The 12,768-nt window shown below is 33.4% G+C and overlaps 3 protein-coding genes across 4 annotated transcripts; 2 read left to right on the top strand and 1 right to left on the bottom strand.

Annotated features, from left to right (window-relative positions):
* The first annotated feature begins 95 nt into the window (after window positions 1-95).
* Window positions 96-1,862, top strand: LOC11412387 (F-box protein SKIP28). The gene is made up of 3 exons (XM_003630865.4): window positions 96-644; window positions 1,037-1,731; window positions 1,763-1,862. The coding sequence occupies exons 1-2, from the start codon at window positions 288-290 to the stop codon at window positions 1,640-1,642; spliced, it is 963 nt and encodes a 320-aa protein (XP_003630913.1). The 5' UTR covers window positions 96-287; the 3' UTR covers window positions 1,643-1,731; window positions 1,763-1,862.
* A 489-nt stretch (window positions 1,863-2,351) lies between these two features.
* LOC11412894 (plant UBX domain-containing protein 2) lies at window positions 2,352-5,434 on the bottom strand. The gene is made up of 3 exons (XM_003630866.4): window positions 4,431-5,434; window positions 3,032-3,310; window positions 2,352-2,793 (listed from the first exon to the last, which is right to left on the bottom strand). The coding sequence occupies exons 1-3, from the start codon at window positions 5,301-5,303 to the stop codon at window positions 2,554-2,556; spliced, it is 1,392 nt and encodes a 463-aa protein (XP_003630914.1). The 5' UTR covers window positions 5,304-5,434; the 3' UTR covers window positions 2,352-2,553.
* Window positions 5,435-5,557: 123 nt separating this feature from the next.
* LOC112417270 (uncharacterized) lies at window positions 5,558-7,358 on the top strand. 2 transcript variants are annotated; one of them, XM_024772645.2, is made up of 3 exons: window positions 5,558-5,989; window positions 6,408-6,707; window positions 6,783-7,358. In XM_024772645.2, the coding sequence occupies exons 2-3, from the start codon at window positions 6,461-6,463 to the stop codon at window positions 7,061-7,063; spliced, it is 528 nt and encodes a 175-aa protein (XP_024628413.1). In that variant the 5' UTR covers window positions 5,558-5,989; window positions 6,408-6,460; the 3' UTR covers window positions 7,064-7,358. The 2 variants fall into 2 exon arrangements, with proteins under 2 accessions (XP_024628413.1, XP_039684523.1); XM_039828589.1 differs by lacking the exon at window positions 5,558-5,989 and having other exon boundaries at window positions 6,167-6,707.
* The last annotated feature ends 5,410 nt before the right edge of the window (window positions 7,359-12,768 follow it).

Consider the following 12,768-nt stretch of genomic DNA (forward strand, 5'->3'; position numbering starts at 1 on the left):
GAGAGGGAAAAGGAAGGGAAAAGTGTAACATTTCTTCTCATACGTGCATTAACCTCAACCATATATATGTAGCCGTATTAACGTGTCACATTAATATGACAATATCTTCAAAAGAATGTTGATAAAATAGTTTCCCAGCCACATAGATACAGATGCAACATCTTCGATCAAGATCCAAGCTTACCTCCTTCTTTTATAAATATATTAGTATTAATATCATATGATATGATTGGCTTGTTTTGCATTTATACTATAAACTATAAAGTAACGTGTGAATCAAATCAAATATGGAAGAGTCTTGCAAAGCTTCTTCTTCTGAAATGAGCACCACAGTTGAGGAAGAAGAACAAGAGGGTCCTCCTCATGAAGCCATGTTTCTGGTGATAGCTTACCTTCGAGTGTACGAGGTTTTAACCATGTCTCGTGTTTGCACATCACTGAGATATGCAGTCAACAATGATGTATTGCTATGGCTTAAAATTATTGTTGAAACCCCTCTCAATTCAAGACTCTCAGATGACACACTATTGAAGATCACATCCAAAGCAAATGGTAGGCTTCAAACACTTGCTCTTATGAACTGCATCCACGTTGCTGACCATGGACTACAAAGGGTTGTTGAACAAAACCCCTTTATTGAAGAGGTAATGTTTTTAGAGAGATTTCTGTTTTGCTGCTGTGATTCAATGGTTTTGATTATAAGCAAATTCTGCTTCATATAAGTGAACGTATGATGTCAGTTTTAGCTGCTTAACAGTTAGGATAGTGAGCGAAGGAATGTGGAATTCATTCAATTCAACGGATCAATAGTCTCTGTGTTTGCAAATTTACCACCGCAAGCATATAGACTATTTCTAGGCTTTGAATCGGGGACCTCTGTGTCACAAGGCAGTGACCTTACCGTTGTGTCGAGGATTGTTCACCTTTGGTTTTTATAAAATTTTGATTTTTTTTTCATTATTCAATGTAAAATACAAAATTGAGTTTTTTAGGTTCTTCGAACATAGTCTGATTTCTGGTTTAATTTGATTTGTAGCTTCATATACCAGCATGCACTGGGATAACCCCTGAAGGAGTTCTAACAGCTGTGAAAACACTCTGCCAAAGAGCCAACTGCTTAACCACCTTGAGTTTAAACGGCATTTACAACCTACAAAACGATCATCTTGACGTGCTTACCTCAAACCTCAGAAAAAACCTCCCATTAGAAGACGAGCTAACACAACAGCCTATCTACTATCATAAACGTGGCAGCGTTTCAGCATTCAAGCACAACGAAAATCAGAGGATTATTGATTTGGAGAAATGTCCCAAGTGCTTTGAGGTGAGAATGGTATATGATTGCCCAAAAGTGGACTGCAATAGGAAGGAATTGTGCCAAGCTCAATGTAGGGGATGCATATTTTGTATTCCAAGGTGTGAAAACTGTGGTGGATGTGTTGGATCAGAAGAACTTGAAGATGTTGCATGCGGAGATTTCTTGTGCCTTGAATGCTGGTTACAGCTTCCCAAGTGCAATTTCTGTAACAAACCATATTGTAAGCAGCACACAAATTGGTGGTGCACTTCTTCAGAGTCTTCATTTCTCTGCAGAGTTTGTGATGAAAATTCTCACGGATATACATACACTGATGTTCTATAATGAAAATGACTTGTGATGATTAAGGTTATAATATCATCATGCCTAGAATTTTTGAGTTACTACAATTATTTGTATAAAGTTTATGCCTACAGAAATTATTGTTTTAACATATCATTTGCATTCATGAATTTACATATTTGGAGCGGCATGATTTAACTGAGCCAACATGATTTCGTCCATGCTTAAAAAGTCTGAGTTAACGAACTGAGTTCAAAACAAATTTAGTGTTGAGATTGAGAGACCAATACTTCATTTCAATCAGTTTTGTGTTTAAAATAAATCAAAATATATCTGATAGAAATATCTCACATATGTAGTCAAAACCAAACATCTCTCAACGGTTTTTCTGACATTGATGATAGTGTTTAACCTTAGCTAGGCTTGCTGCCTTCAATTTTGACTTTCCTGAACTCAGTTTTTGAAGGAACGTTGTTGTTGATCATATAGAAAGCTGGAAACATAGACACTAGCTTACACTAATAAAATAGATGTGAGTGGAACTTTAAAACACCAAAGGACACGGTGCATATTTGGATTGACAGTGAATTTTACAGGGCACGGCGTGCCACAATTATTTTGGCAAAATCTACACTTTGACGTTTTACCAAAATCATGGTGCCAACATAATTTTGTCAAATTGAATGTATACAAACACACTCAGTATTTTCCACCGTTTTGATAGGTAAGAACATATATTGCCTCATGAATGTAGGTAGGAATTGCATGCTTTCATCAATAATGATTTCTTTTTGTTTAGAGATGCATCTGACTACAATATTGTTTGTCACAAAATTATGAATGAAAATGAGGGAACGAATTATATCTATATCCCCACCATTTAAGGGGAAAAAAAAGAGAATTGTGAAAAGTAAGGGAAGAAATCAATTTAGTTTATACAGAAAAGCAAATGCTTAACCATTTACAAGTGGTTCACTGATTTCCAGCAATTCATTTTTGAGACCGGTGAAAACAACAGAATCTGTTTCTAGGGGCTTGAACTTGATTAGGGCAGAAGGCACCAGGTCTTCTTCTTCTATCGTTTTAGCTTTTTGCCCTGCTTTTGGGAAACATGGGATTACACGCCGTTGAACAACTACAGGATGCATTAGCTCAAATTCCAAACATGATTCTTTTAAAGCAGAGCTCACAAACTGCATTATCAACATGGAAAACAAAAACAATGCTGAGTTGCCAACTCGGAATAAACAGCAAGACAATAACACTTGGGATATGAATAACAGACAAATGCTCTAATCCATTCAAAATGTGATACACTAGCTCAAATATATATATCCAAATGTAAATTGTTATTTGGGGAACTTTTATGTCAGAACGATTAATTTCCACAATTGAAAGGTATAAGTTAAAATCAAATAGAAAAGGACAAACCTCATACAGAGCAGTAGTTGGTTCCCATGGAGCAAATACACCTTGAAGTACAACTCCATCTGGAAACTGAATCCTAATAATAGTTCTTGTGTATCTCCTCTTAGCAGCTTTAGCTTGCTTTTCTTTAAGTGACTTTGGGATTAGAAGCTGAGACTCTTCAATCTTTTTTCTCCTTAACTCAGCTTCTCTTCTCACCTCTTCAGCTGAACGTTTGTAGAAGGAATCTGGTAGCTCAATTCTAGCTGCAACACTTTCAGAGACAGCAAAGAAGACCTTTACCTGAAAGAAGTAAATTTAAATCAGAAAAGATAGACATAATCAATCTAAAGAATTAGGTAGTTTATATTTCGTAAAGTACTTAAGTTGGCAAACTATCAGAAAGCCAAAATGACACACATGCTCTGTGGGATAATAACTAGACCATCAAACTGAAATACTCACAAGAAAAAGGAGATTTCATCAAGTAAAGATTTTTCATAAAGAGCCTGTTTGGATTACCTTATTTGAGTTTATCTACTGGCATAAGCACTTGTGAGACTGTTCGGGAGAATCTATGAAAATAGCTCACGACATGCTCTTAAGTTATTTTCAGCTTATTTTCATAAGCTCTCCAATATAGCTTATGAAAACAGGGCCATGGTCATATACAGTCACAAACTACTTCTGCAGCTGAGATATATGTTTAACCCATAAACAATATACCCTTGGTTGAAAATAGGTGTTTATCTCTGTCTTTTCTACTTTTATGCAAGATTTTTTTTTTCTTTATTGTAATATGATGAGTTTCTCTTAGGGTGTAAATATACTTGGATACCACCACAAAAACTTCAGCTTAGTAGTTTTGCTTAAACCTTTACTTAGTAGGATTCTGGATGATTGGTTTATGTTGTACGCGTCTTCTATTTTAACCTTGCATTACACCCAAATTTAAACCAACATACAAAAGTGGGACAAAGCCTATCAACAATTTTAAATATATCTATCCAACCCTACACAATTACTTCCCAACAGAACCCACAGTTTACTTTCCCCCCTATTTATACACCCAAGTTTAAACCAAATATTCAAGCCCTAGTCTCAAGCTGCGCAAAAAGTACTGACCACATTCATCACAAAATTTCAGTATGTCTATGCAAAATAACTTGTAATTTACTCTTTGTTTCTACTTCTACATCCATAAAGCAAAATCAATGATATAAGAATGACAAATATATTTAAGCCGTCACATTTAATATAATAATAAAATTACAATTGAACACCGAACTAAATTGGATTGATTAGCTAATAATACACATTATTAATAAAGCATTAAAAAATCAAATAAAATTAGATAATGAACTTTATTTTCTCCATAGCCCTCAATCAAATTTCAAAAGTATTATGGATATATGAATTTTACCTGTCTGTCAATCTTTTTTGGTTCGGCCTCGGCTACTTTCTCAGTGGAAACGGTAGGCGTTGAATTTTCTCTCTTTGGAGTATCTTGAACCAATTGTGGTTCCAACAACACTATTGCTTTCTTGATCAAATTTACTTTCTCCTCAGTAGGAACCTCCATCAATGCCCAAGTTTCTCCATTCTCCTCCTTAAGCTCAAATCCTAACAAACTCAGCAATTCGACACCACCAATAACCTCGCCAATAGCTTCTTTAATCTTTGGATTACCCATCCTAATCTTCCTAAACTTAACATTATCAGGTTCCTTAACAATATTCCTCAACAATTTAAGAACAATATCAACCGAACCTTGGGACGGATTCCCCGAAACATAAGTACCAATACAAATCTCCAATTCAGTATTAGACTCAGAAACTTGACTCTCTTTCAATTTTGACACACATTTTTCATCAACATCATCGTTTTCAATTGGGTTACTCAAACAAGATTCCACGTGTTCAGTAACCTCGTCTTCAGATCGAAAGGGTTGTTTACAAATTGGACATTCATATACGTTGAGTGAATACCCATTTTGAGATCTTTGAGAAGAAGTAACCAATGAATCAAATGGATCAAACCCATCTGCGGGTTTGCGTGGTTTATCGATTTTGCTTTGATCTGAAGCGATCGGTGGAGTAGGTTTGGGTTTGGGATTAGGGTTCTGAGAAGGAGAAGGACGATGGGTAGGGGTAGGAATGGAATTTGCAGGTGTTGAAGAAGAAGAAGAAGAACCCAAGACTCGACCTTGGCCCTTGAATTTACCAGAAGAAGAAGAAGTGAAAGGGTTGTTAACTTTCTTGATGAATCCTTTCATCTTGTCTTTTACGTCGTCCATTTTCGGAAAAGAATAATAGATCTGAAATTAATCGATTTTGGGGTTGAAATCGTCGAAAGAAGTGATTGTTTGTTTTATGGAAGGAAGGAAGAAACAAACACGCACGGAATAGATGTAAGCGGATAGAGAGGGGGTTTGTTGACTTGACTTCATAAAATTCACCTTTTTCTAATAATCAAAATGTGTCTCCAATAAGGCTTTGCCACTTCATCATACTCAAGAAACTTTAAGGCATGCGCCATTTTAGAGCCTATTTGTTCAGCTTTTCACCACCAAGAAGTGATTCTACAACCCTCAAAAGTGAAAAGCTGAATTTTCAATGGTGTTTAGTTTAGCTTTTAAGAATTGATTATATCCTCCAATGAAGCTACAAATCCTAACTTTTGGCTTTTGTAGAATCAATTCTACATTAAACTATTATCAATTCCATAACTACCTTCTTAATTATCATCAATTTTTATCACCCTTTCTCCAACCATATTTGTTTTTTTCTGCCTGGAACCTTAAATTCATTCACTCCACTGTCCACTTTTCTCTAGCTAGAACTCAATTACCCTTCACAAATTTAATCTAAAAATTTATTGCTATTAGGTTATATAACAACACCACCTCCTCCTAGCAAATATTGTGCTCAAGAGAACAACAAAAAGGAAAAATTCTGCTTAAAAGATAACAACAACAACAAGGTAATTTGACATTTTTAAGTGATTTTTACTTTGATTTGCTTACTTATTTGTATTAAATTTAACCTTTTTTCTTTGCTGCAATGCTTATAAAATTTGTTTGGTTGCATAATATAACATCTCTTATAAATTTCTACAAACAAAAAATATTGCATTATATGTGTTTGATAAAATGTCTCTTAGAGCTTAAAGTGATTTTTTATGAAAATTATGCAGTTAGTAACTTAAATATTTATGCTAAAGTGTTTGAATGTAATTTTAAACACTAGTTTAAAATGAACACTTGTTATGTAAAATTTATATATTCATGCCATGATGTAAAATTTATACAATCAAAAGAAAGAATACTTGTTATGCATCTATAGAGGTAGTGTTGGCTCATTTTATCTTTTATTTTTCCTATCATACTTTGTGTACACAGCATTATGGCTAAACAAAAGAAAGTTTCCGCGGATTGGTCGGATCTTAAAGTGAATGAAATATTCATCCAAACATGTTTGGATCAAGTTGTCAAGAATGAACGCGTTGGCACTAGCTTTACTAAGAAAGGGTGGAAAAACATTGTTTGCCAATTTCATGAATCAAAATGTAATGGCCGTATGTGATTGGAATATGTGTTTCACTTTTGTATTGGCTGGTTGGGAAGGTACTGCTCATGATGCTCGTGTTTTTGACCAAGCTTTAACAAATGCAAATCTTAATTTTCCACACCCTCCGCCAGGTTTGTTATTTAATATTACTCCAAATGATTTGTTATATTTAACTTAAGTTTAAATATGTTTTTCTTTCTTTCTAGGTAAGTATTATTTGGTAGATTATGGGTATCCAACACCAATAGGGTACATTGGTCCATACAAACATGAACAGTATCATCTTCCTGAATTTAGGCGTTCTAACGGGTTTGCAAATCATAATGAAGTATTTAATTATTATCACTCAAGTTTAAGATACACAATAGAAAGAACTTTTGGGGTATGGAAGAACATATTTGCAATCCTACGTCGCATGCCTAACTTTAAATTTGAGACACAAGTTCAAATAGTTGTCGCAACAATGGCTATACGCAACTTTATCTGAAGGAAGGCATAAATTGATATTGATTTTAATGTTTATGAAGATGAAAGCACAATCATTCACCATGATGATAGCTCATCTAACTTGGATCAATCCCATGTTTTAAATATAGTTTCGTCATCAGAGATGGATCGCGTTCGAAACATAATCCGCAATGAAATTATTGAGCACAGGCAAAATAATTAGTATTGTTCTTTAAATTATTATATCAATATTTTAGTACTATAATACACTTTAAATTAGTTTTGTAATAATATTAGTACTTTGTTGCAATTTAAATTCTATTATCTATTTGTAATTTTTATTTTCATGCTATTAGTATTGTAATAACTTATATTTTAACTATATTGCACTTAATTATCCTAATTTAGTAATTTTTATTTAGCTATGTCCATTTTAGTAATTATACATTCAAAAACAATTTTGATAAAACTATCCAAACAACATTCAGTTTGTTTAATCAATTCTGCATTATTGTATCCAAACATAAATCAATTCTCTCAGAATCAATTCTATCAGAATCAATTTTGTCAGAATCAATTCTATCTAAAGTTAAACCAAACACATTTAATTCACCCATGTATGGTTAGTGGAAAGCTACTTCATAGCATTGCGCTAAAACTATATGAAATTATTCATTTCAATAGTTGATAATGAATAGATTTGAAATGAATGATTTCGGGGTTGAAATCGTCGTCCATTTTATGGTTAGTACATGAGTCTTGTAGACATCAGACATGGTTAAAGCTAAGTAGAACTGAACAATGAGATAATTAACTCATGTTTTATGTTTTAAGGGAGGCTGCACATATTGGACCCAGTCAATCGATCACTCACAAAGAGGAAAGTTGTCAGTTGAATGTGAGGGAGGCGCCACACACCCCTCAACGAGAAAAACTAACGCACTACCCGTATAAATAGTCAAGCATGAGTAAACATTATATGTCATGTCATTTGGTGAGTAGGAATAGTTTTGTCCATAAATACTTATCGTGTACACTACATTAATACACAATCAATAGCTAAAACCCCAAAAACATTATACCTAACGTTCTACTGGACTAGTTAAGGAACCCTTGGCTGAGGGGCATTGTTCCTTCAAGGCGTAATCGCTTGAAGAAATGGAATCGGAGTTGAGGATTATCATATGATAACTCAGCTAAATCTCTAGTTCAAAAACAAATTTGACACAACACAATATTACTTTTACCATTAATTTTTTTAGTTCTCTAAGTCAAGACTATGTTTGGCGTATGCACTTGAGATCTAGACAGAGTCTTGACAGTATGGATTAACTGTCATCATCAGCACTGAGAAGGTCCGACCAATAAAGACCAAATGAAATTTCACAAACATTAGGAATGTCGATGTTTGTGGCTTCTCTTATTGATTTTGACTCACAATTGGTTCATACACCCAAGACTCCAATAATGATGACAACATCTTTCTTTGAATAACATATTAGCATGAGGATACATGACATTATGTATCAAATCTACAATAACTCATGACATTTGCCGCGGCCTGAAAATTCGAGGGTTGCTAAAAAAACAAAGTCATCTCCATAGTTTATTAAAATAGGGAACACATCGAAAAAAATCCATTAAAACGAAAAAAAATGGTCTTTGAAACCAAATTTTAAGGTTGGGAGTCGATTAGGTGCAATAAAGGTATTAGCACCCAACAACATCCCTCATAAACGGTTACCTCTAATTAATTGTGCAAGATTTTGTCAACTTTTAAAATAAATATTTTCTCCATTTTTTTTTAAATGTGAATAAAATTAAGATTAAGTTTGAAATGAAAATGCATTGTGTTTAAATAGAGAAAAAAAAAAAAAAAAAGGTTTAGTTATTATTGTGCTCGATAAAGTGATATCTTAATCCTACGTATCTCTTGGTGCAATAGAGAATTCAAAGCTACGTAGTTTTTTGGGTAGGAAATGCTTGTGTGCCGATTGATTTTAAAGAAAATGATTTTTATGGAGTTGATTTTGATATAAATAATATTGCCTATTTAATGAAGTAAAAAGATATGATGAGTGTGAAAAGTTGATGTCGATGAGTTTGTTTGTTGATTTTAGAAAGTAGTTTTAAAATGATCAAGTTGTATAATTTGTGTCCGAAGATTAAAAAGATGACAACTCAACAATGTGAAAGGATAATTCATAATATTTTACGTGGTGGACCTCTTCACTTCACATTGATAGGATCCGATCCTATTGAAGCTGCAGTTCAATTGTCATTAACAAAAAAAAGTTTACATACACATTTTGGTCATTACTATTTGCTTACAACTTTGATTAGATCACCAATGTGAAAGTAGTAAAGCAATAAGTCTGGACTATGAAATCAAGAAGTTCAATGCTGATTCAAGTTTTTATTTGAGTACTAATCTGCCAGGTTTAAGAAAACAATAGCATGTTGTTCTACACTAGTAATGAAGAAGATTCATAGCTTCATGATAGGTTGGTACTTACATGAATCTATATGAAAATTCAAAGCAATAGAGCCACCACAGAGAACACAAAACATGGAAGAAAAGACAAAATTAATCCCAACAGAAGAAATAAAAGCAGTCTAACAAACAATTGAGTTTGATATGATGAGGGAATCTTCAAATAATGAAGGCCAAAAAGGGGAATAAATAAGACAAATTTTAGCACAAGGTAAACGGTGCCTTAACTTCTGCTATTGTTATTTGTTGTAATTGAGCTAAGGCTAGTTTAGTTTTTCTAGTATCTATCTAATATTTATACACTTATTGTAACTTTTACTCTCTTGAACTTTTTTCATTTCAATGAAACCCTAGCCATATTTATATTTGTTTTCCTCATCTCTATGATTCTTTGTATTGTTAATACATCCAATTCCAAAGACCTTCTCAAAACTTATCTTAGACCTCTCTTACAACAAGCTAACATGTAGCACTGCAATCTTGACAATTTTGTGTCTGTGCAATAGTTTGTTTGTAGTACTCTTACTGACACACATTTCTTCTAAGATGTACCTGCCGCAGCATTTGTTGTTAACCCTGAACTTGGCATTAACAAGTGTAATGCAAGAGGAAATCTCTAAATAATGAAACCAAAATTTGTATTTACAAATGTATTTGTTTGCATGATAAGATACATAACTGAGTTGGTACTATTGGTTGTACATACAAATAGAAAATAGAGACTTAAAGATACATCCTTCAGCTCAAACCTTCCCTCAAGAACATCAAGGATTAGATCTGAGTAATTTTTATGGCAATTGTTGTATAAAGCGTGGGAGTCATTCCAAAAAACAACTTTGTTGGTGAATTAGGGAAAGAAAAAGACGCTCTCTCCATCTCCATGAGCTTTACAATTGAAATTGGTTTGACAACTGAAACGGTGAATGAATTTTTTTAGAAGATATGTTCTTGTATAACCGAGTTTAAATTTTAATTGTAGAACAAATATATACTAGTTAATTACATGATTACAAATTTTGTATGGAACTTTTTTAACAATCAAGATATATTTTTTGGAATCCTTTCAAAAAAATAAATATATTCTTTGAAAGTTTGATTTTGGGCTATTTCAAATCAATATAGATTTTTATCAAAACAAAAACATTAAAAAAATATCAAAATCAATTATTCAAATACTTTTTTAACAATCAAATATTTAAAATGGAATTCTCTCTGGTCCAATGTTGTACATTTTTTACTGAGGAATGAGAATGCATAAATTTTGTCAGGACTTTGCTATTGAGAACTTTGTGTGAAGAGGTTTATTTTGAGATTATATTCTAAAAATGGAAAATCTGATTAAAACCTAAAGATGATTTGGATCGGTCTGGTCTGCAACTAGATTTGCAACAACAAGGAATTAGAAATTGATTGTGTATAGCAGAAGCTAGTAATAAGTTTGAGAATTCATTGGTAACGCTCCCAATCACGCGAACTTTGACGGCTATATTTTTAGTTTCATCAAAGCAAGCTGGGATTAGTTGAATGAATAATTGATTAAGTTTTTGCAGGAGTTTTATTCTAATGCAGAACTACCGAAGGAATTGACATCATCTTTCACCGCTCTAATTCCTAAGACGAATAATCCACAATTGTACAAAATCTTATCCAAGGTGCTATCCGTGAGGCTGAAATCTGTCCTTGATCGTTTGATTTCCAAGTGCCAATCCGCTTTTTTGCAAGATAGGCAAATTCTAAATGGTGTACTTGTGCTTAACGAACTAGTAGATTATGCGAAGAGGAATAAGAAAGTATGTTTTTTTTTTATTGAATTTGATTTTGAGTGGGTATATGATTCGGTCAGTTGAAATTTTTCGGAATATATAATAAGAAGAATGAACTTTGATCCATGGTCGATTAGATGGATGGACGTTTGCATTTAAAATATATAGTTCAATGTATATTCTAGTTGATGGAAACTTAACGGCAAGTGTGAACTAATGTTGTCATAGCTTCCATTTGATCTCCATAGAGACTTCGAAGTTGGTCTCTCGTTGATGGCAGAAGCAATGCCAACATGAGTTAGAGTGAGCATTTCAACATCCTAACCTCTTCAAGAAACTCACAATTCTTACACATGTTCAAAAGTGATGAATTCAATCAATGCAAAAACTTGCATTATATCAACATGAGCACCACTTTGTGCTCCCTTTCCTTTTAGCAGGTTTAATGGAGGATAATGATCCTATTCTCAAATATAAGTGTGAATTCTTGAAGGATTAAATTTTGTTTTTCTGCGCACAAGCTCCTAATCAAATCTATAACAAATATATTTTCACCATCAAGCATTTCCACATAAGCTTGCAGTTTTTGAGCAACTGGAAATGCGATTGATCGTTAGTGTGTGTAGTAATGAAAAAAGAGATTTGGGCGAATTTGCTTGGGAATCAACATGAGCACCGTTTTAAATGTTAAATCATCCTAAATCTCATATTTTAGTATTTACTTAAATTAAAATCATATCACTATCCATCTTTAGTTCCTATTTTCTTGGTACTTGAGTCGCCATGGCAAGCCAAACTTTGTCGGGCGAAATGTCACTTTTTCAGCATATGTATAAAAGCTCATTTCCCTCATTTCAGACAGAAGAATCAGAACATAAGCCATTTTAGGAAGAGAGAAAACAGGGGAAACACAGAGAGACCATTAAGGAGCAAGGGGCACAAGGATTGAAGGGATTCACAAGATCATTGAGACATCATGCCTTGCTTCCATTCCATCTCTTCTTTTCTCCTTGTAAGGTTACCATGACAATGAGTAGCTAAACTCTTTTTGTTGGGATTAAATGTAGTTAACTCTATTAGTATGTATTCCCTTTGATTTGGATGTTGTGTGATTCTAAATTATCTTAAGATATAAATGTTATTCTTGCTTTTCATTTCTGTCCTATGGAATTGAATTTTTATTGAAAAATACCTTTTGAATCTAGTTGATAATAATCTTCTATCAATGCTTAGGTTCTAGACATGGAACTTAGGTTTGATAATCACTTTGAATATTGGAACTTAAAGCTTTTGTATTATTGTATAGTTTGGGAAATCAACTATACAACGATACAATCGACTATTGGAAAGTTTAATAGTTTGGGAAATCGACGATTAGACGACTCAATAGAAATCACGACATCATTTGGACATGAATGATGTTGTTGAAGAATATGTGATAATATCAATTGATAGTTAGAATCCGCAACACTAATCCAAGAATACGTA

Source organism: Medicago truncatula, chromosome 8 (genome assembly GCF_003473485.1).
Source record: "Medicago truncatula cultivar Jemalong A17 chromosome 8, MtrunA17r5.0-ANR, whole genome shotgun sequence".
Classification (NCBI taxonomy): Eukaryota; Viridiplantae; Streptophyta; class Magnoliopsida; order Fabales; family Fabaceae; genus Medicago; species Medicago truncatula.